Here is a 19,537-nt window from a genome sequence, read left to right as displayed (position 1 = left end):
CATGTTAACATATTATTCTCATGATAGTTGACTTCTAATATCATGGTTATTTATTTATAAAAGAGTGGCTTTGCCATACTCCCTGCCTCTTTTTTGCTTGGTACTGCTTACTAGTCTGATTCAAGCATTGAATCAATGAAAGATTCAATACTCATGAAAAAGCAAGTTACTTACCTGTCCAATGTGGTTCTCCAGTATTGATATATTTCTTAGATTCACATTTGACCCTTCCACCTCCTCATTAGGGCTCACCACTCTGAATACCTCAATCTTGTCCTTTAATACTTGTGCTCAAAATCTGAGGTATGGTGGTACTGCAGGGAAGTGCGCTTCAGGGTCTGATGTTCCAAAGATGGTCATTTGTGAAATTACTATTCTTTTGTTTCCTTTAGGGATCGAATGCCCTGTGAAAATTGTAGTTTTTGAAAGCAGAAATAATGTCAAATGTATGATCGGTTAATATATAGTATATCTGTAGTTACTTATTTGATAATATGGCAGTTGTTCCTTTTTGTCATTATTTCATATACAATTCATTTGTTCACTTTTAATATACAAGGTTTGTATTCAGCTTGTTGTTTTCAACAGTTGGGTTAGAATACCTGAGTTTGATGCATTTATTTTAGTAAGTCATTTCATTGTATTAAGTCTTGTTTACTCTGTAATCTTATATTAAAGTCAACATTTTAGTTGATGTTAATTTTATTTTTGTCTGAATTACACTAGTGAGCTATATTAGAATGTACTATCACCAACAAAGTGTTTTCAGAATCTTTAAAGTTGCAATTGTGCATAGTTTTATCATTATAATGGATGTTGATTCCAACAGAAGGCTGATTCTGAAGTGTGCAAGGCAAATGTTTGAGAGTGAAAATTCAACTTACCCAGCTTTTCATCCATTTAATGCTATTATGGACACTAATGGCCAGATGTATGTAGAACCCGTTTTACGATTTCCTAATTGCGAATCCTTGCAATTTGTAATTAGGAAATGGCAAAACGGCATCCATGAAAGTGTGTTGAACCCTTTCTGCGATTCTTAGGGGATAGCAAATGACCTACCTCAGGAATATTAATGAGGTAGGTCGCAATTTGAGACCCGATAAGAATCGCAATAAACACAGGGATGTTGGCCTGCTGGGGTCAGCAGACCACCATGTCCGGGATTGCTTTTAAATAAAGCAATATTTTTTTTTGTAAAGCAGCCTGTGTTCCTTGAAGGAAAACAGGATGCTTTACCAAAATAAAAATGAAAAGTTTTCCTTTAATTTTTTAAGTGCAGGAAGTGGTGTGTGGAACCACTACCTACTCTTAAAAAATGCTTTTACATACATTCATCAAAGGGAAGGGGTCCCTTAGGGACTTCAAGTAGGTGGAAAAATGCAAATTGTTGCGAACGCAAAACATTCATATGTACTGATGCGATTCGGTATTAGGAAGGGACGCCCTAAATACGCCTCTTCCTAATACCAAATCGCAAACCCATTGTGCATTCGCTAACAGTATACAAAATAGGGTTTGCTACATCGGGAAAGCATTTTTTGTGCTCGCAAACGGGCCCGTTTGCGAACTCAAAAGTGCTAGATACATCTGCCCAAAAAAATAGTTCAGTGCTATAAGAAAATATACACTTTTAAGATGAAAAGGTTAAATATACATGCAACGTTATATATTTGAATACTGATGTTGGCCAATACTAGACCAAAATCACCTATTATACAGTGGTATTGAAAATGAACAACCGTGTCAAGAGAATGAACAATCTAACCATGTGCTGTTTTACCTATCAGTTTTCGTGCAGTTCACGTAAGAGTTACATATATTTCAGACTTCCTTTCATGTTTTCCATAAGACTGCCCTCAGTACTTGTAATTTTTCATGCTTGTAATCCTTCATACGGCAGCTGCACCTTCTCTGGTTACACCATGCTGGTACTGAGTTCTGTACACAAGTCAGTCTTCCAGTACCTACTTTCTGTAGCCTCTTTGTTTGCACTTTGAGAACAGGGGTTTGCTTGTTTCTAACAATACCAGGCAAATACCAGTATATGAATAGTAATCATTGTCCTGTTTTATTTCATCAGACTTGCACCCCAGGCAACATAGCTGGTTGTCTTAATTCCACTCGCAGCCACTGCAGGTAAGAGAGGTGGGACAGTGGGGGCGGCTGGGGTGTGGAATTCGAGAGACAACCACAAGAGAAAATTAAATAATTTATTGATTTTCTCTCATGATCGTCTCTCAAAATCCGCCCCCCCCCCCAGCTGGCCCCACCGCTCCACCGCTCTTACCTGCAGCGGCTGCTTAATTCACTGCTTAGTTCATAGCAGCAGGAAGCAGTGTTGCATGTTATTTACTGAGTAAAATTGCCCAATATAATGCAATGTGAACATTTATTCATCTTTGTAAATATTACCATTTCACAACATTGTCTACCCTTATCCGCATTATCATATATGGAGTTTGCATTTTTCATTCACATTGGAAATTTGTGGAGTGAGCCAAGTTCTGGGTTGTAAGTTAAGGATATTCAAACATAAACAATTTAATTAATGTTATAGCCATGAGATATTTAGATGTATCTTTGACAATATATCTGTAAATTGATATTCAATACAGATACATATAAATTCAAAGGGTCCCTATAACATATAACATGTTAAAATGTAAATTTAGCTGCTTTTATGGTTTTTCATAAAGTGCAGACCAGCAGTGTCACTTACATTTCTACTTCATAAAAGTTGTGATTTCTTAGGTTTGATCACATTTTATTTGACCATATACCCATAAAATGATGCATTGTAAGATTGAATTTACATCAGAGATATTTAATTGGTAAAACAATTGAATTTGATTTTAAATTTGGGAAATACATTTTTACATTCACTGAGTTTGTCTGTTGCCGTAATATTCAATGTTGTACACAGACAATGTTTAAATACATGTTTTTATTTTTTATTTAAAAGTTGCAGTCTATACTGAAAAAAATGGAAACACCTTGTAATCAAACTGCCTGTTGATCAATGAATGTCTTTCTGTTTATTTTGGATAATTCGCCAGACAATTCCTTTAATGATGGTAGGAGTAATGCTTTCTGTTGCAAGTCTTGTAGAGAGTCTGTGTTGATGTAATGCATGTCCGTTTTGTTCTTTATTAAGAATTTGCTCCATGTTCTTGACTTGACATTAATATTTATTGTCCTATAATTAATGCTGTCAAGACATGTTTCTCTGATATTTTTTCACGTGTAGTAAAATGTGGTACAGTTTATTACCACAATTCTTGCATTTTAAAAAGCACATAAATATATATTAAAAATAGTTTTCAGGATTGCAAAATTAAGTTACATACGTTTAATACTGAATCCCTGTAGATAATTACATTTGTTTATTAAAATAATAAGCATAGCTTATAGAGGACAAAACGTAGAATTGTAAAAATGTAATTTAACTGAATTATGCACTTAATGTCCATGTTTAACCATCATTAAATTATACTTGTCTTCATTTTGTGTGTGTGTGTGTGTGTGTTTGCTTGTGTGATTGTTGTTTTGCACTTTTAAGTTACATGTTTTATGATTTATTAAAAAGGTACTTTTTGTGGAATCATATTTGAAACAACTATTTTTTTCCCCTAGGAGCACATATAAAACTATTTTGTGACAGTTAAATACTTTCTTATTTTACTAGCCAGTTAATCAAGAGATTAAGCAAATAGTCTTCATTCTTGATGTAGTTTAAGTTAAATTCAATTTAAGAATTAATTATTGATTGATTTAATTGATCTTGTCTATAACTGATGCTACTAACCTTTGTTTCGTTTTTCTAAAGTATAATTCTGAATTCTGTACAATTCCCTCTTTTTAGATTATAAAAACCAAACTAAATATCAGGAGTATACTCCATTTCAGCTGTTCATTTGAGAATGTTGACACTTCCTTTCATTTTTATTTTTACTACACCCTGAATTGCAGGAATTCCTGCTATTTCACAACAACATAATGTGCACCACAGGCTCAATTCACACAAAAGTACCTTGGATGAAACATATACAATAGCAATTTCTATTTATTCATGTTAATTTAATGAAGCGTGACAAAATATAATACATCTTACAAATGTAAATATCAAAAACAGCAAGTTCAACTGTGCAGTTACATAAACATTGTGATTTTGCCTCTTTTAAATTCCACATCATTCTCTATTTCTCATAGGTTATGGCAGAAAGATGTGCACAAACATATCACAAACTTAAAATGGGATTAGCAATGTTTACTTTAATGTCATCTAGTGTGACTAGTGTCCAGTGGAAAAATATGTTCATACTTTCTTTTAGTTATTCTTCCCTTGTTTGGTCTAAGTTTACCATCTGTAGTTAAAACAATCGATGTTATTTCCCAACCGGTTTTAACAGCTGTTTGGAGTTTGAGCAGATTTTAAAACAAAGAAATATGACAGATTTAAAATGAAGTACTTTGCTTTTTTTCTTGCTATTTACATACCTATAGTCTTACCACTATTCAACTACGAATAAGAAAACAAATACCAGTAAACTGAATTTCACATTAATGTTCACATTAAATAAACAATTATGAAATCGTGTTGTGTTAAAAGTCATATGAAGGAAAACCTAGGATATGTTCTAACACACATTTTTCCTGGCCAGAATATAAAAGAAAATATTTTTTTTAAGGTACTGTACTGTAACTGTTATGTGTCCCTAGCATTTTTTAGACCTCTCCTCAGTCCCCCAAAATAGAGGATATGGATACCTACTTAGTACTTGTAGTTTAATGTATTTGTCTTGTGTTTAATAATGTAATACTTTCTGAAGGTCCTTTGGAAAGTGCCTTACAAAATAAAGTTTATACTTGCATTGCTCACTATATTTTCTAACGGTTATGCTACTATTTAACAACCCTTCTTAAATCTGCCACTTAGTACTAGTTATATAATAATCTCCAGTCTGTTTATATATCTATATTATTGATTTATTCTGTTCATGCAAAAAATAGGCAACATATGTTTCATAGCTGCTAGAATTTATGGGGCAGAACCAGCAACTTCCTATAATTTTAATTTAGATCTGTATTTGAATCGCAGTTAAATGAGATAGCCAGATGGTCATAAAGTAAATTGCTATTTTTCACAAAAGATCTTTAGTATGCGCAGGCCAGTTTACTTTCAAATTAAACAGTATGCCCAAGCTACTCATGTACACTAAAAAGGTGTGAAATCATTGATATACAGAACATAATTGCAGTTGCTGAATAATGTACAATTTTTTTATATATCTCTAAGGGTACCAGCGGGTATTAATTAGTATCTTAAAGGTGCGTTTAGTTCATAGTCTGTATTGTCACATGTAAGTCACTTAGTAGCATGGAAATCAGTGCTTGTTTCACACACTATTACCAAAACAGTTTGGATACAAATTCACGTCCATACTTGTTTTTTTACCCACTCGACTTTGGAATTGATTAAAATATTGAATGTGATTTTAGTTTGTTAACTTATGTCTTTTTGCTTGAACATTGTAGTGCTAGCTTTATTCAATAATTGTTTCTGTTCAGATTAAAAAATCAAATCCTAAATAATTTTTTGTAATGGATTAGAAACAACTTGATTATTGGAGAATGTGAAAATATGTTGTGGCCACCAAAATAACCTACTCAAATTTTCACTAAATGTGACTTTTCCAATTCGACATTTTAGGATAGAAGAACTAAAGCGTTTTCATTTTTGAGACTGCTTTCTTGGGAGTTTAGTGAGCCCGACTGGTTTTCAGCCACCAGCATTCAAAAAAGAATAATAATAATAACAATTTAATTCATATTTCAGAGGCAGTTAATGATCAAAAACTTTGGAAATAAACAGCACAACAACACTATTCAGTACATGTAAATGCACGTTTTTCTGTGGTAATGCAAGTCCACAACTCAGCATTCTGCTCCCTTCATTAATAGACTGCATTAGTCAATGCTGACATATAATTAGAAGGAAACAACAATTCTTTTTCCAACAGTTTATAATTTAACAAATCAATTTTTATGTTATCTTACTGGATATGGAATGTAGCACAACTATGCATCTTGTTAGTTAACCAAAAGCATCAGCAATTGTTGCCTGCACTAAGTAGAAGATATATTGAGCAATCCTTTCAGAGAAAACATTGGCCAACATAGAATATGGCATTGATAAAGAGCCATTCAACCGAATTGGAAATAAATATATTTTCAAAGAAATTACAATCAATAGATATTCAAGTAGATGCTGAAGAGAGTCGTTTAAGTGGGTGACTTTGCCACAGCTGTAATTATTTCCAGTACCTTTATTTAATTGCCATTACGTTTTGTTAAGGGGTCGTATTCTGTTGCACCCTGCTATCCCCTCTAGTCCCCCAGACTGACTGAATTTCAATTTCCTTTTGTGAATGCCCCCTGCTCTTTGTACTTCTCTGAAGGGATATTTCAACATTGGTATTGCGCACTGAAGAGCACAAATAAATAGGCTACCATCTAGGTAATTAGGAAAAGGAAATGAGATGGGAATTTAAAAGGAGACAAAATGAGATTAGAATACCAAGACGAGATGTCACAGTAACCTATAAAAATGATAATTATTGATGTCTCTGATGTGACATGAAGCAAACAAAAATGTTCTACATAAGCATGTTACGCATAATTTATTTTAGTAAATATGTTTGAAACCATTCCCAATGTCTAACTGCTTAGAAGCAAATGATGGGATTTTCACCTTTTTTGGGTTTAGAGTGTGGTAGAACATTTTCTTTCCAGATGCAAAATATTTATTGTAGGAGATAATTTAACAAGCGACTTTGTCACAAAAAGTAAATTCATCATTAGCGAGTGTTTATTACCGTGTCTTTTTTTTTTACATTTTCAACTTACCTCCTAAAAATGTGCATTTACTTTTACTGAGCCCAAAGGATTGGTATGAATATAACAGTATTGCAAAAAGGGATTTATCACACTTCCACATTAATGGCATGCCTTTATATTTTTTTAGGATGAGCTTTCAGATTTCATTCAATTATGTTTTCCAAATTTATGTTAGAATGACAGGTTAACATTTTAACGTATATGTCTGTATCAGAACTGCGAGGTACCAAAAGAACTAAACATGTGTAGCTAACTTAAAAAATTATCTCTAATTCAAACTAAATTTATGGCATAGAAGTGGTGATTAATGAATGGAATGAATTCTTCCCATCTCAGATTTCATCCGTTTATGAAGATAATGCCTGAACGTGCACTTGTATTTTTCTTGCTTGATTTGCATGGCCAGTTTATACATTCTTTGCATGTCCGCTGTGTGCTATGTGCTATCCGTTTCATTGCCACCCACTTTTGAGACAGGGCATTTGACATGTCATTGGTTTTCAAAGCCTATCATCTGCGACAAGAGGAAACAGATTGGTTTGACAAGCCCAGGGATTCCCGCTTGGACAATGGACATGGCCTTGACAGAAAGCTATCAGAAAGAATAGCCCAATCACGATCAATTCATCATCAACAAGAACAAGTAAGACATATTTCTATTAATGTATAAAGAAAATGTCATATATGTCTTGTAACAGAAGCTCAACACCTGCTTTTATTAATTCTGTTGCATGGGAAGGTGAATCACTGGGCATCAGGGTGGTGAGATATCCATTGCAAACCCTGAAAGGCTATTTTTAGAAAACACAGTTAGGCAAAGAGTGATCAGTCTCCTTTCTTGTACTTGAGCCATTGGATCATTTGCTATATGAATGTAGTACGAGTATTTAAACACCACCATAAGATCGATAGGTTGACAAAGGTCATTCAGTAAATATACGTTCTTTCAGATGGTTCCAAAGAGCTGCGCCGAATCAGTTTGACATAATTACCAATAAATATTTAAATAACCCACATATAGCTCTATTGTCTTTAAACATCCTCACTAGATTCAGACTGAATCTTATTCTGTTAATGCTGTCACACCCAAATAATCAATTTTCCCTTAACAGCTTACTGCCCTGTGACAATAAGACTGCCCAATCAACTCTACTTCGCCTCCTTTTTTGTTCTTTATACACAGCTGAGAGGAAGCCTTTTATTGTACCACGCCTAAGGAAGTTCTCTACAAGTTCAGTGTCCTCAGCTCTTTCTTTATTTTATTCATTAGACACTCCTTTGGTCTGCTATGCATTGGCCTCCTTTTTACTGGCTGCCATGATAACCCATAAAGCATGCAGCTCTTTACTTAGTGCTCTCTGAGATCACTTTTATTGACATATAAGTCTTTTTAATATTCATGATTGCATTTCTATGATTCAACCTTTTATGTAATGGGCATTATTGTGGGTACTGCCCTAATCCTTGAATTTTGTTCACGCTTAATTTCATTGTACCTTTTATGCTAACTTTTATATGTATACTTTTATGCATTTTACGAAGTACGAAATAAAGTTGGTTGGTTGATTGATTGAAATTGAGAAAGAAATTGATGTGGCATTCAATCACTAGAGTTAGAGGACTTGAAAGAAATGAACCCAGTATAATCACGTTTGTTTGGCTGATTTGGATTATCAAAGAGCCAGGTTTGGCATTGGTGAAAAAGAATGTAGATACTGCTTTAGAGGTCGACAGCATTTCATCTACGTTTCCCACGATTGCACATCATGAGCGATCCGTTTGAGGCACGAGTTGGAATACAAATAATTTGCTTTGAGCTTAATTCGCAAATCATCCTGTTAAACAGTATGGGGGATATTCATAAGGACTTATCTCCGATTTATCTCCACCTTAGCACAACAAAAGTGGAGATACATTTAACACCCCATTCACAAGCTGGTGCAAACTCCAGACATCGCCAGTATTCCTGCCATAACTGCCCCAAAAGTTATCTCCACGGTGGACACCACCAACTAACCCAAATAAGATGCAGAGTAGGCATCGCATGCAAAAAATACGTGCCAGATCTGCGATGCGAATCAAAAACAGGCGATAAGCCGTGGTAGCAGCAGGGAATTAACACCTGCCTTTTGCTGGTGCTAAGCAAGACGACTACTCACAGCATGAAAGGGAGCCCAGCTAAGAGCCACACCTGAATACCCACAGATGCCATGGAGACAATGATCATTCTGCTCCGATACCCATGAGGGCCACAACATCCCCCGCCACCACCCCCAGGCCCCCTCTTCACCCCCAGCCATACACATACTGTGCACGGCACAAGAGCCACAAAAAACGCATGATGACACACATTGCCAAAATAAATACACACATCAGTGGTCAGAAAAACGAGAAACAGTCACACAGCACTGAAGTAACAACCAAAAACTTTATTGAAATACAACACAAAACACCAATGCGAAAGACTCCTGTCGGGTCCGTCAGGGACAATCTCGAAGTCACAGCCTGGAAAATAAAGCACAAAATCAGGACGAGTGCCATGCACACAGCAAAGGAGCGAGACACAGAGAAACAGAGAAGTTGAGCCAGAGAGAGAAAGAGAGGGAAGGAAAGGAAAGGAAGGGAGAGAGAGAGAGAGAGAGAGAGAGAGAGAGAGAGAGAGAGAGAGGTAAGGGAGAGTGAGAGAGAGAGAGAGAGAAGGAAAGGAAGGGAAAGAGAGAGAGAGAGAAGGAAAGGAAGGGAGAGACAGATAGAGAGAGAGAAGGAAAGGAAGGAAGAGAGAGCGAGAGAAGGAAAGGAAGGGAGAGAGAGGAAGAGGAAATGGAGAGAGTGAGAGAGTGAGCAGGAAAGGAAATGAAGGGAAAGAGAGAGAGGAAGGGATAGAGAGTGAGAGAAGGAAAGGAACCGAGAGAGAGAGAGATGTAAGGGAGAGTGTGAGAGAGAGAGAGAAGGAAAGGAAGGGAGAGAGAGAGAGGGAGACACCGCCGCCCCTGCACACACAGGCTCCACTGTTCACCTGCCGCCACTGGTGTGTCCATCAGTAGGCACAGCACGTGCCTGTGCAAGCACCAGACCCGGTCCCACCACCATAGCATGGTCCACATCATGAGGGCCCGCACAGCGGCCCAGTAGGTCCCACACATGGGGCTGAATCCTGAGTCATCAATGGCGGAGACCTGATCAGTGCACACGTCATCAACGCTGGCTGCACACCCGCTCAGCTATTTTGGGGCCATTAACCCTCTGCAACGCTAGTCAGCGCCACGTGGTGGTAGGCCCGTGATGGCCGCCACGAACCCTGTGCAACGCCAGTCAGCGCCACATGATGGCAGGCCCGTGACGGCCGCAAGGCTTCGGGTGCCACTAACCCTGTGAAACGCCAGTCAGCGCCACGTGGTGGTAGGCCTGTGACGGCCTCAAAGCTTCGGGTTTCACTAACCCTGTGCGCAACAACTCTTGGGGCCTTTAAGATTGAGAACTGTGAAGCGTCCATCATCCAGTCACCACTGGCAGAGGGGAATGTGACGTAGTCGGCCCCTTATATTTGCGGGGTCACATGGCGACGCCTGTGCCGGATGGGTGAGGTGTGTGTGAAAACTTGCCCTCAGGGAGTGGCTGTGACCAAGCAGAAACAGAAATGAATGCTAGTGCCTCCTTCTGAACACCATCCCATCCCTGTCCTCGTCCCCAGATGTGTTCTCTGCCTCACCTGTGGGTGTTGCAGTACCGTCTGCGGCACTGAGTGCCACTGACACATCAGAGGCCGGTGGAGGATTGTCGGCCGTACTGTGTGGCAGTGACACCTCAGGTGGCGGAGTGGATACGCCTGCCGCACTGTGAGGCACTGACACACTAGGGGGCAGAGATGTGGACGGTGTGGAGGCAGCAGCATTCATCAGTGCCATGCATTGTGGCAGAAATGGCTGCCATCCTTTCCGCCTCCATCTGCACCATGTCCTCCATGACTCTCCGCATGTGTGCCAGCTCACGGCTGGAATCGATGGAGCCACTCTGAGCGGGCAGGTGTTCTTCTCTCCGCGTCATGACTCCAGCGATGTCAGTCAGGACATGTTGGAGACCATGGAGCTGGCCGTGGGTGTCCGTTAGGGACTGGAGCTGGACCCTGATGGGACCTAGACACCCGTGGATGGCATCCAGTTTGGTTGCCATGAGGCAGAACCCCACCTGCACCTGCTCAGCCGTCTCCCTCTGGCCCTCCAGCACACTGCATTGGAAGGCCATGGTTTGTTCCTGGGGGTCTTGGGAGACTGCCGGGGCTGTGGTTGCCTCCTGCTGGGTGGTTTGGGTAGTGGGTGGGATGTCCTCGATGCAGCTGGGCTGTCCTGATCCTGGAGGTGAGTGCAGATAATATTGATGATGTGTTGGAGGGCTTGGGTGTCGATGCTGGGGGTGTCCTCGTCATCAGTGAAGAGAAGCTGGGACTGTGCAGGAGGTGCCTCTGCAATGTGAGGGGGAGATGGTATATTACAATGTGTCCACATGTATGTAGCCGCATGGTACATGTTGACATTCAGACAGTATGGCATTGTACATTGTGACAGTCTGTAGATCAGGGCCATGACCCAGAGTCATTGTGGGTGTACACTGTGCTCTGCTTGATTGTGCATGTGTGCCATTGTGGCCATCTTCACCCATCCCCCCAGTACCTGGTGGTCACTCACCTTGTTGCGGTTGTGTTGTGTCCTGTCAAGCAGTGTCCATTCCCCTGACTCCGGCCACAGTCTCCACACTGATGACAGTCGACACCAGCTCCTCTATGTCATCCAGCACAAGTTGTGGCCAGCCACGGCCGGTAGTAAGTGTAACTGCAGGGAGATGACGTGGGGAGGGGGAGGGGCAGGGTGGGGGGTAGTAATGTATGGAGTACGGACCTTAACAGGTAAGTAAACATATAAATAAATAAAACAAATTTTGTTGTGCGCACTGCATCGCGTTTGGTGATGCAGTGCAGACAACGACATTCGTTTTATTTATTTATATGTTTACTTACCTGTTAAAGTCTGTAATCCATACATTACTACCCCCCACCCTGCCCCTCCCCATCCCCACGTCACAGCCCTGCACTTACACCTACTACCGGCCGTGGCTGGTTGTGGCGCTGGGCTCCCACCTCCAGTCTGCATTGCTGCCTTCTGTTAGGCTGCAAGTTTCTCCTTGGTCTTGCGATTGATGTCAATCCATCACCTCTTGGCCTCGTCCATTGACCTCTTGTGCTCTCCGACGGCATTCACCTTGTCCACGATGTCCTGCCATATCCCATTTTTGAAGCCCAATGACACGTTGGAAGTGACGAACAGTTGTTGATTGTGTTCCATCACCTCCGTTATCAGGATCCTGTTTTCCTGCGGACTGAACTTTGTCTTCCTCTTCTTCTTGTTCTTGCCCTTCCCTGTCCCCGAGGTCCCAGGCTGGTCATCCGGGGTGCTTGTGGGGTTGCGCTCGCCCTCTGAGCCGGCACCAGCTACCTCCATGTTGCGTGGGTGTTGGTCAGTTTGTGTTTGTTTTTTCTACTTCTATTGGGATTTTTCCCCCCTGCCACGTGTGTATTGGAGGCCTGGCGCTGCTTATCGCTGATTTCCTCATCGCGCTTTGGCCCATCGCATGTTTTTTTGCATTGAGGCTTGTGTTTTTATCTCCGTCAAGGTGGTTGTATCGCGGACATTTGCAGTGGTTTCAGCGGACTATCGCATGTAACCACCATGTTGTGAATTCTATGTTGATACACGGTTATTTTCCCGCGATAGGCTGTGATGTGTAAAGTTGTGTTAGCATTTTTTGGTGATGTTTAGAACACGTTCTTGTGAATATACCCCTTAATGTACAAATACATTTCATTCTACGTGTAATACTTGACTATTATGATAGATTAATGATGTTTTGTACCCACATTAAAGTATTTGTAAGAGTAAAATTTAAAAAATCGATTTTACTTAGTTATTTGGAGCTTTTGGTAATTTGATCACCTAAGCTATTTATAAAATACACTATTATTAAACCAAATTGCATCAAAAAAAGAGAAAGCTGTTGAACATGTAAAATCATTGTTTTAATTTGATCGTAGGATTTAAGAAAAGTCTTGATTTTCATCTTTTGAAATGTCAGTTAATATTTCGAAACGGCTGTGCACTTTTGAAAGAATCCTAATTTGTTGAGTTTAAAATCGACCTGTGCACTTGTGTTGAATTAACCCTTAGGAAGGTATCTTTATTACCTGGTTATTTTTACCAAACATGATGGTCATGGGAAAAGCAGTTAAGCGTTCATCTTATACATGGCATTTTTAGCAAACTTGAATTAACGAAAAGCATCAATAACAATTTCCTATTTTCTAGGAAACATACATCAACCAGTGAAATAAAAGTGCAAAACAAAGAAGGCTTTTCTTTGCATGCATAGGAACATCTGTTGAATATACGTTTTTGACTAAAAATACTGTCATTTTTCTCTGTTGGAAACTCATAGAAGTATTCCTGGCAGGCCCAAATGGAATTCCTACAGTGATTTTCTCCGCCGTGAATAGTAAATCCAAAACAAGAGGTGGAAAGGGAGCGTTACAAGTTTTGCACATTTGTGAACCCCACGAACATGTACATTTGTGAGAATTCACAAACACCAGTCTGACCACTTAACACCCCGGAACATGACTGACTACCTCCTTCCAGGATCGGAAGGGGAACGAATCGCACCCATATTTGGTGGGGAATTAGCGAAAGCGATTTGTCTAGGCGAAAAAATATTTCGTTGCAGAGAAAGAAAATTGTATTTGCACAGCGGAATTTATTCTCTCTGTGTTTAAATCTTTGCCATATAGATTTCCAATAGGGGGAAATGGAACCTGTGGGAAAGTCACGTCATTTATAGTAGTATGCCTAGAAATCTGTGTCTGGTGAAGTTTTCCATATGCACTGTTGGGCATGTTTGTACAGTAAAAAATAAATGTGACTACCTTCAGGAGCAGATATTAATTTCGGCATTCATATTAATCTCTGCATGCATATTAATCTCTGCCTGTAGTTTTGCGTTTTTTCCATGAATGGCGCCCATTCTCTTTATACCTGTAATGTAGCTAGAACATAGTTTATATGAGAAAAGCAAGGCTGCTATCGTACACTCCAGTTTTTCAAGTACGTAAGATGCTTTATAGGCTGTCCTTTTCAAAAGAGATGCTTGATGACGAACAGTCACAATCTAATATCCTCCTGAAGTTCCACTAGCCAAGGCTCTGTTTGATGCTGAGAAATGATCAGGGCATGAATTGATTTGTTTTAGTCCAGACGGGTAGGTAAAAACAGCTATTCCTCGTGGGTGAGAAGAGGAACATTTTTCCTGACTCACAGCAACATACCAATTCCATAAATCAGACATAGGAGTAATTCTAGCCATAGGCAACATACACCTAGCTTGGTATTAGCCAAAAGCAGTGAAGTGCCTGCAATGATTTCCTGGAGCATCTGTTGTTAGCAAAGGATATTGGATTATGTTAAACTGCTAATATCTAAGACAGTACACCAGGTCACAGATATTAAATACGAATACTCATTTTGTATTTGTATGCTATTTTTTCTGGAAAGACTAATTACCTGCTAGATACATAACTGAACCACTGACCTTAGCTAAATTATTGAAAGCTATGGCTTTCCTTCCTATAATTGTCTTGGTCCCACCCAGGAATTTTGATGTGTTGTATTCTTCCACTGTATGCTTCAGAGGACTCTTTCTTCTTTTTCATTGAACACTCCATGGGAGTGTATGTGTTTCCTTGCTCTCTTCCTGCCTATGATAGTCCCCTCAGTCCTTCCTCCGCATGCTCTTTTCACCCCCAAGCTCCCCATCTTTTCATTCTTTCGCCCTACCCCTATGCTCCCTGACACATTTCAAAATGCTGGGCTGCAAGCTTTATTTTTCATGCCTTTGGTGCGCTTGATTTTCACCGTTTGAATTGACTGTTTTAACTAGGCCATCTGCGATGTTAAAATGGTGAAAAAATAGCTACCGTGCATCCTAATTCACACATGAGCGTGCTTCATGATACACGCAGCCCTACCTGTGATAAGGCAAGCATATACATCCGCAGCCAACTTGGAATGGGTTTGCCCTAATAGAACATCCATTCCGACATTGCCATTACTATAGCTAATCATTACCCTATTTCACTGACGTTTAAGGAGACAAATGTAATTTAAATATAGATGTACATATTTTGTTTTATCTTATTGAAAAATGTGAAACTTAGAAACATTTTGAAAGTTGTTTTCCTTTTTGTTTTATTGCATATGAAATACTCAACGTGGCAAATTTACATTTGCCAAAATAAAATCTTGTCTTTCTATTGTTTTACTATTTTTGGCCTAGACTGAGAATATTTATATGTATTTTCTCTTCAGCATATTACTTCGATTTGTGGAACACATTTTCACAACACATTTCATAAGGTTTGCACTCTTTAGGTTGAGCATTTGAGACCTCCTGTATATATTTTAGTATATACTTTATGTGTATGTACTTTGTGGGCTCTGGAGATCAGCCCTAGGACTTGTCTCCTTTTCCTTAGGGATATTTTTCTGTTCAACTGCCTCTATTTAGCTATCTTGATAGAAAACGACCATTAGAGGTCAGTAAAATACCAGAATTGCCTCCTGCTGAGGGACTTTCTTTTTTAAATTTTTCTAGCAACTGCTTCAATTTAACTTTCTTGAAAGAAAACGACCAGCAGAGGTCAGTAAAATACCAGAATCACTTTAGCATTCTCTAGATTCTATTACATAGAATTTGTCTTCCACGAGCACCCGTAGACAATAATATTTTTTTCAAATCTTATATTTTCAGTAATATGACCACCGAAGGCCCTGATTTTATACTAAAAACAAAGCTTTGGACTATACCATTTCCTACTGAAAGGCAAAGCTTCTCTCCATTGTGTTCCCATACCTGGCATGTCACGCAGTTTGGAGCTTACTTTCCCTCCATGTTAAAGAACAGTAGAGGTTTCAGCACCCAGGCTAATGTGCTGCATAGCTAAATACATATACGGTCCCAAAGGCGGGACCTATTGCATTGCAAATGCTTGTTTCAACATTACTATTGATCTCTGCACAGATACGTACCTTCACCGTCACAGAAGTTGAAGGAACAGGGTTGGGTACTAGATACCCATGTGCACTAGGAGGCACTACAAAAGGCTGGCGCCTGGTAGAGCACCTGTTCCACCGGCTCTTTCTAGAGGAACGTGGCATCCGGACTCGGGGTACAAGGGTGCTGTACCACGGATCGCTCCTTGAGGTCTCTGGAGCATGACTCCGGCGCTGGGTAGGTTTACAAGGGTGAAATGCCATGGTCTGTTCTGTTACTAGAGATATCTATAGAGCCTTTTATTTCGTTTTCTCGAAGTATCAGTTTCAAAGAATTGACGAGTTCAATAGACCATTGTGAGACAGGGTTTGACTATTTTAGCAGAAACTACGAGTCACCTGTGCGTACCTTCACTTCACATCCATAACTAGATAAAAGAAGCCATGTTCACGACAGGTACTTGCACTTAAGGCAAGGCAAAGTTTACATCCTAGAGATAGTTGTAGAGCTATTCTCTTGACCTAGCAATATTCCCTGTGATGGACATGTTGCAGATAATGCAAAGGACATCTATTAGAATACATTCTAAATGGGAAATACTGCTTAAGACTCTTCGATCTTGTAAAAGAGGAGAAGTGACAGGACACCAGCACAAGAAGAATTGCCATTTGACTGTTTCACCAGACAGCGTTTCCATTCCCAGGCTTTTACTGCTGCATTCTTGAACATGTGTTGCGTGCCGCTGGGTCTGTGTCCCCACAGCCGGCGAGCGTGATAACTGGAAGCTTTACTGTTCCTGCATCATGCACTAACTTGTGCACTCCTTGATTCTTCGTTGGTAACAGTGATGATTCAGCACCTGGGTGAGAGCAAGTGCAACATCGAAGACTTGGGAGTCGGAACTTTCCCATTAACAACATTGCAGTACTACCAACTCTTAGATTGGAGCCAACATTTCAAATACCATAAATTAGAGAGAGATCATGGAGAAAAAACCTACTTCACTTTTCATAGTCCTTTCATTGTTCGGTTGGTGAAGGGTGGGGCCTCAAGGTGTAGAGATGCCCCCCTCCCCAGGGGTTGACATCTTCTGACGGCAGTGAGCGTTGATGCTCTTGGAGGCTGGGTGATGATGCCGCCCTCTCAATCTGGGAACTAGTGGGTCCCACTGGGCACCTGCCGGCAGAGTCTGTTAGGATGATGATTGGAGTAAACAAAGAGGTAAGTAATGAGTCTTTATGGGCTGATGTCACAACTGCTTGCTGTGCAGCCTGGTTTGAAATATTTTGAAAATGGAAGACATTTTGTATGCTGTTGGTACTTCCTTGTGAGCCGTCATCATAATACCTTTAATTTGTCTGACATAACAGGGTTGATATTCAAATCCGGGTTTGAACTTCCCACCTTCCTGGCAGATGTACAGCAGTACTGGTTTGCCCACCTTGAAAGATGTACTCTTATCATCTCTGGTCATGAATAGCTTCAGGACTGAGTACAGTTGAAACCCAGTGATTTGGGATAAGTTCCCTTATGTGTGCTCCTGCTAGCATTGCAATAGGGAATGTTTTTGGTGTAGTATGCAGTGTGTTACAATAGTCTTATAAAAACTTGTGGTCACTGTGCATTTCTGCAGTTTGTATCGCTTTTTTGAGTGTTCTCATAAGTCTCTCTAATCCATTTGCCTGGAGCCATCTGGGTGTAATTTTCCTGTCTTTTACAACCAGGGAGTGGAAGAGTGTGGAGATCTCTTGCCTGCCATTAGAAGGTTGGTCCATTTTCCATTTTGACTTCCAGAGGAATGCATTGAATGGGAAACATGTTCCCGAGTTTTGGTATTACACCCTCAGCTGACCTTGATTAAATCATTTCAACATCGGGGTACTTATTTAAGTAATCGACAACAGCAAGAAGCTTTTGGCCTCCTGAGTGTGGCGAAGTCTGCATTCGATTGAATCCATAGTGGCAAAGGGGCAGATTCAGAGATGACTGGCAAGGACTGGTCAGACTGCCTCACTGATTGGCAGGATAAACGGTCATCTGCTATCCTCTCCATATAGACCTCCAGATCCGGGAAGCAGTCCTTTTTTCTAAGTCTCATCTTTGTTTTGACCACTCCTTGGTGCATGCGGTGGACAGCCTGCATGAGCCTGCGGGGTGTAAGTTGAAACAGGATGATGATGTGGTTCCCTCATAGTATCAGGTTGTTCTTGGTCATGTTCTTTGAGCTCTAAGATCAATTTCTTGATCCGAGGGGCGTTCGGATTTGGACCCTGGAAACAGGAGTACAAGATACTGGTGATCACTACATACTCAAAACACATTCCCTAGTAGATTCCAGTGAAAATGTCTGCAGCCCCACAGCATCACAATAGCCTTTTATTCATTTTGAGAATATCTCTGTTCAGCGCCCATGAGTGCCAGACTGGAATAGGCAATGGCAAGGCAGATATCATTATGCTGCGTTTACATTGGGACTGCTTCTAGCCCAGTTGTGTTAGCATCAACGACCGGTGCCATCAGTTCATGGCAGGTCCAGCAGACTAGACTGCCCTTGTGTTATTGAATGCTTGTTGATGATCCCCATATTCATGGCTACTCACTATTGAGGAGTTCATGTACCGGTTTAGTTAACGTGGTGAGGTTCTTTACAAATCTTCCACAGTAAGTTGACATACCCAGAAAACGTTTCACTTACATATGTTTTTCGAGGGCATGCACCTTATCATTTAGCTTTTTGGGGTCAGGGTATATGTCATTGCTGGAGAATCTCTAACCAAATAACTCAATATTGTTTTTTCTGTGTGGAGTTTACTTTCTTCTTGAGACATCTAATGCCTTGGAATACTTCAACAACCTCCTTGTGCATCTGTGTGACGGATTGCTGTTGTACTGGAATGGGAAAGAGATGCGCTTGAGGGCTTCTGCTGCAATTCAGCTGATTTTCATTGTGCCCTTTGTCTTGGTCACGAAAATAATTGCCAATGTGTATTCCCTTTGGGGTGTGACTTTGGTAATAAAGACACATGGGTGGTCGATTGAGGTGGTGTTACCTTAGGTGTAGATCTTAGTAGTTGTTTGGTTCAACTTCGGCAAGGAGCACAGCTGGTGTCGGTCAGTTATTGGCATCACACATGCTATGAAACCCGTATCGATCAGACAGTTCATTGGATGTCCTTGGATGCATTATGGTTGTGTTCTTTTTAAGAAAAGTACGGGGCCGACGAGTGCAGAGGTTAAGAGAATCTATTCTGAGTCCAATGAGATTGTTGCATTCGAGTCTTCACCTTGCAACTTTCCTCTATCGTGAGACTCTGTGTATTACTGTGGATTTGTTTTTCTATTGCATTTTGTCCACTGTTGTCAAAGTTGCATGAGTTGACAGTCATACATTTGCAAAGTGATTTGCCCTGTCGCAAACTGAGCTGATCTTGCACTCTGCAGGATGCATGGTCCTCGGTTTGTCAAATTTCCACAGTTGCATGATTTGTTTACCCTTAGCTTGCCTTCCTTCTGAATACAGCGTGTGCTTCCTTGCTGGACTCACTTT

At 40.2% G+C, this 19,537-nt stretch overlaps 1 protein-coding gene across 1 annotated transcript in view; it reads left to right on the top strand.

Annotated features, from left to right (window-relative positions):
* The window catches only part of PCLO (piccolo presynaptic cytomatrix protein), a 1,621,199-nt gene that overhangs the window by 733,007 nt on the left and 868,655 nt on the right, over window positions 1–19,537 (top strand). Inside the window, exons 8-9 of the mRNA XM_078674179.1 lie at window positions 3,060–3,077; window positions 7,407–7,543. Of these exons, the coding sequence (XP_078530305.1) occupies window positions 3,060–3,077; window positions 7,407–7,543 (155 nt within the window). The remainder of the gene's footprint in view (window positions 1–3,059; window positions 3,078–7,406; window positions 7,544–19,537) is intronic.

The sequence above is a fragment of the Lissotriton helveticus genome, chromosome 1_1, assembly GCF_964261635.1.
Source record: "Lissotriton helveticus chromosome 1_1, aLisHel1.1, whole genome shotgun sequence".
NCBI classification, from domain to species: Eukaryota; Metazoa; Chordata; class Amphibia; order Caudata; family Salamandridae; genus Lissotriton; species Lissotriton helveticus.
This window is presented reverse-complemented; position numbering and strand designations above follow the sequence as displayed.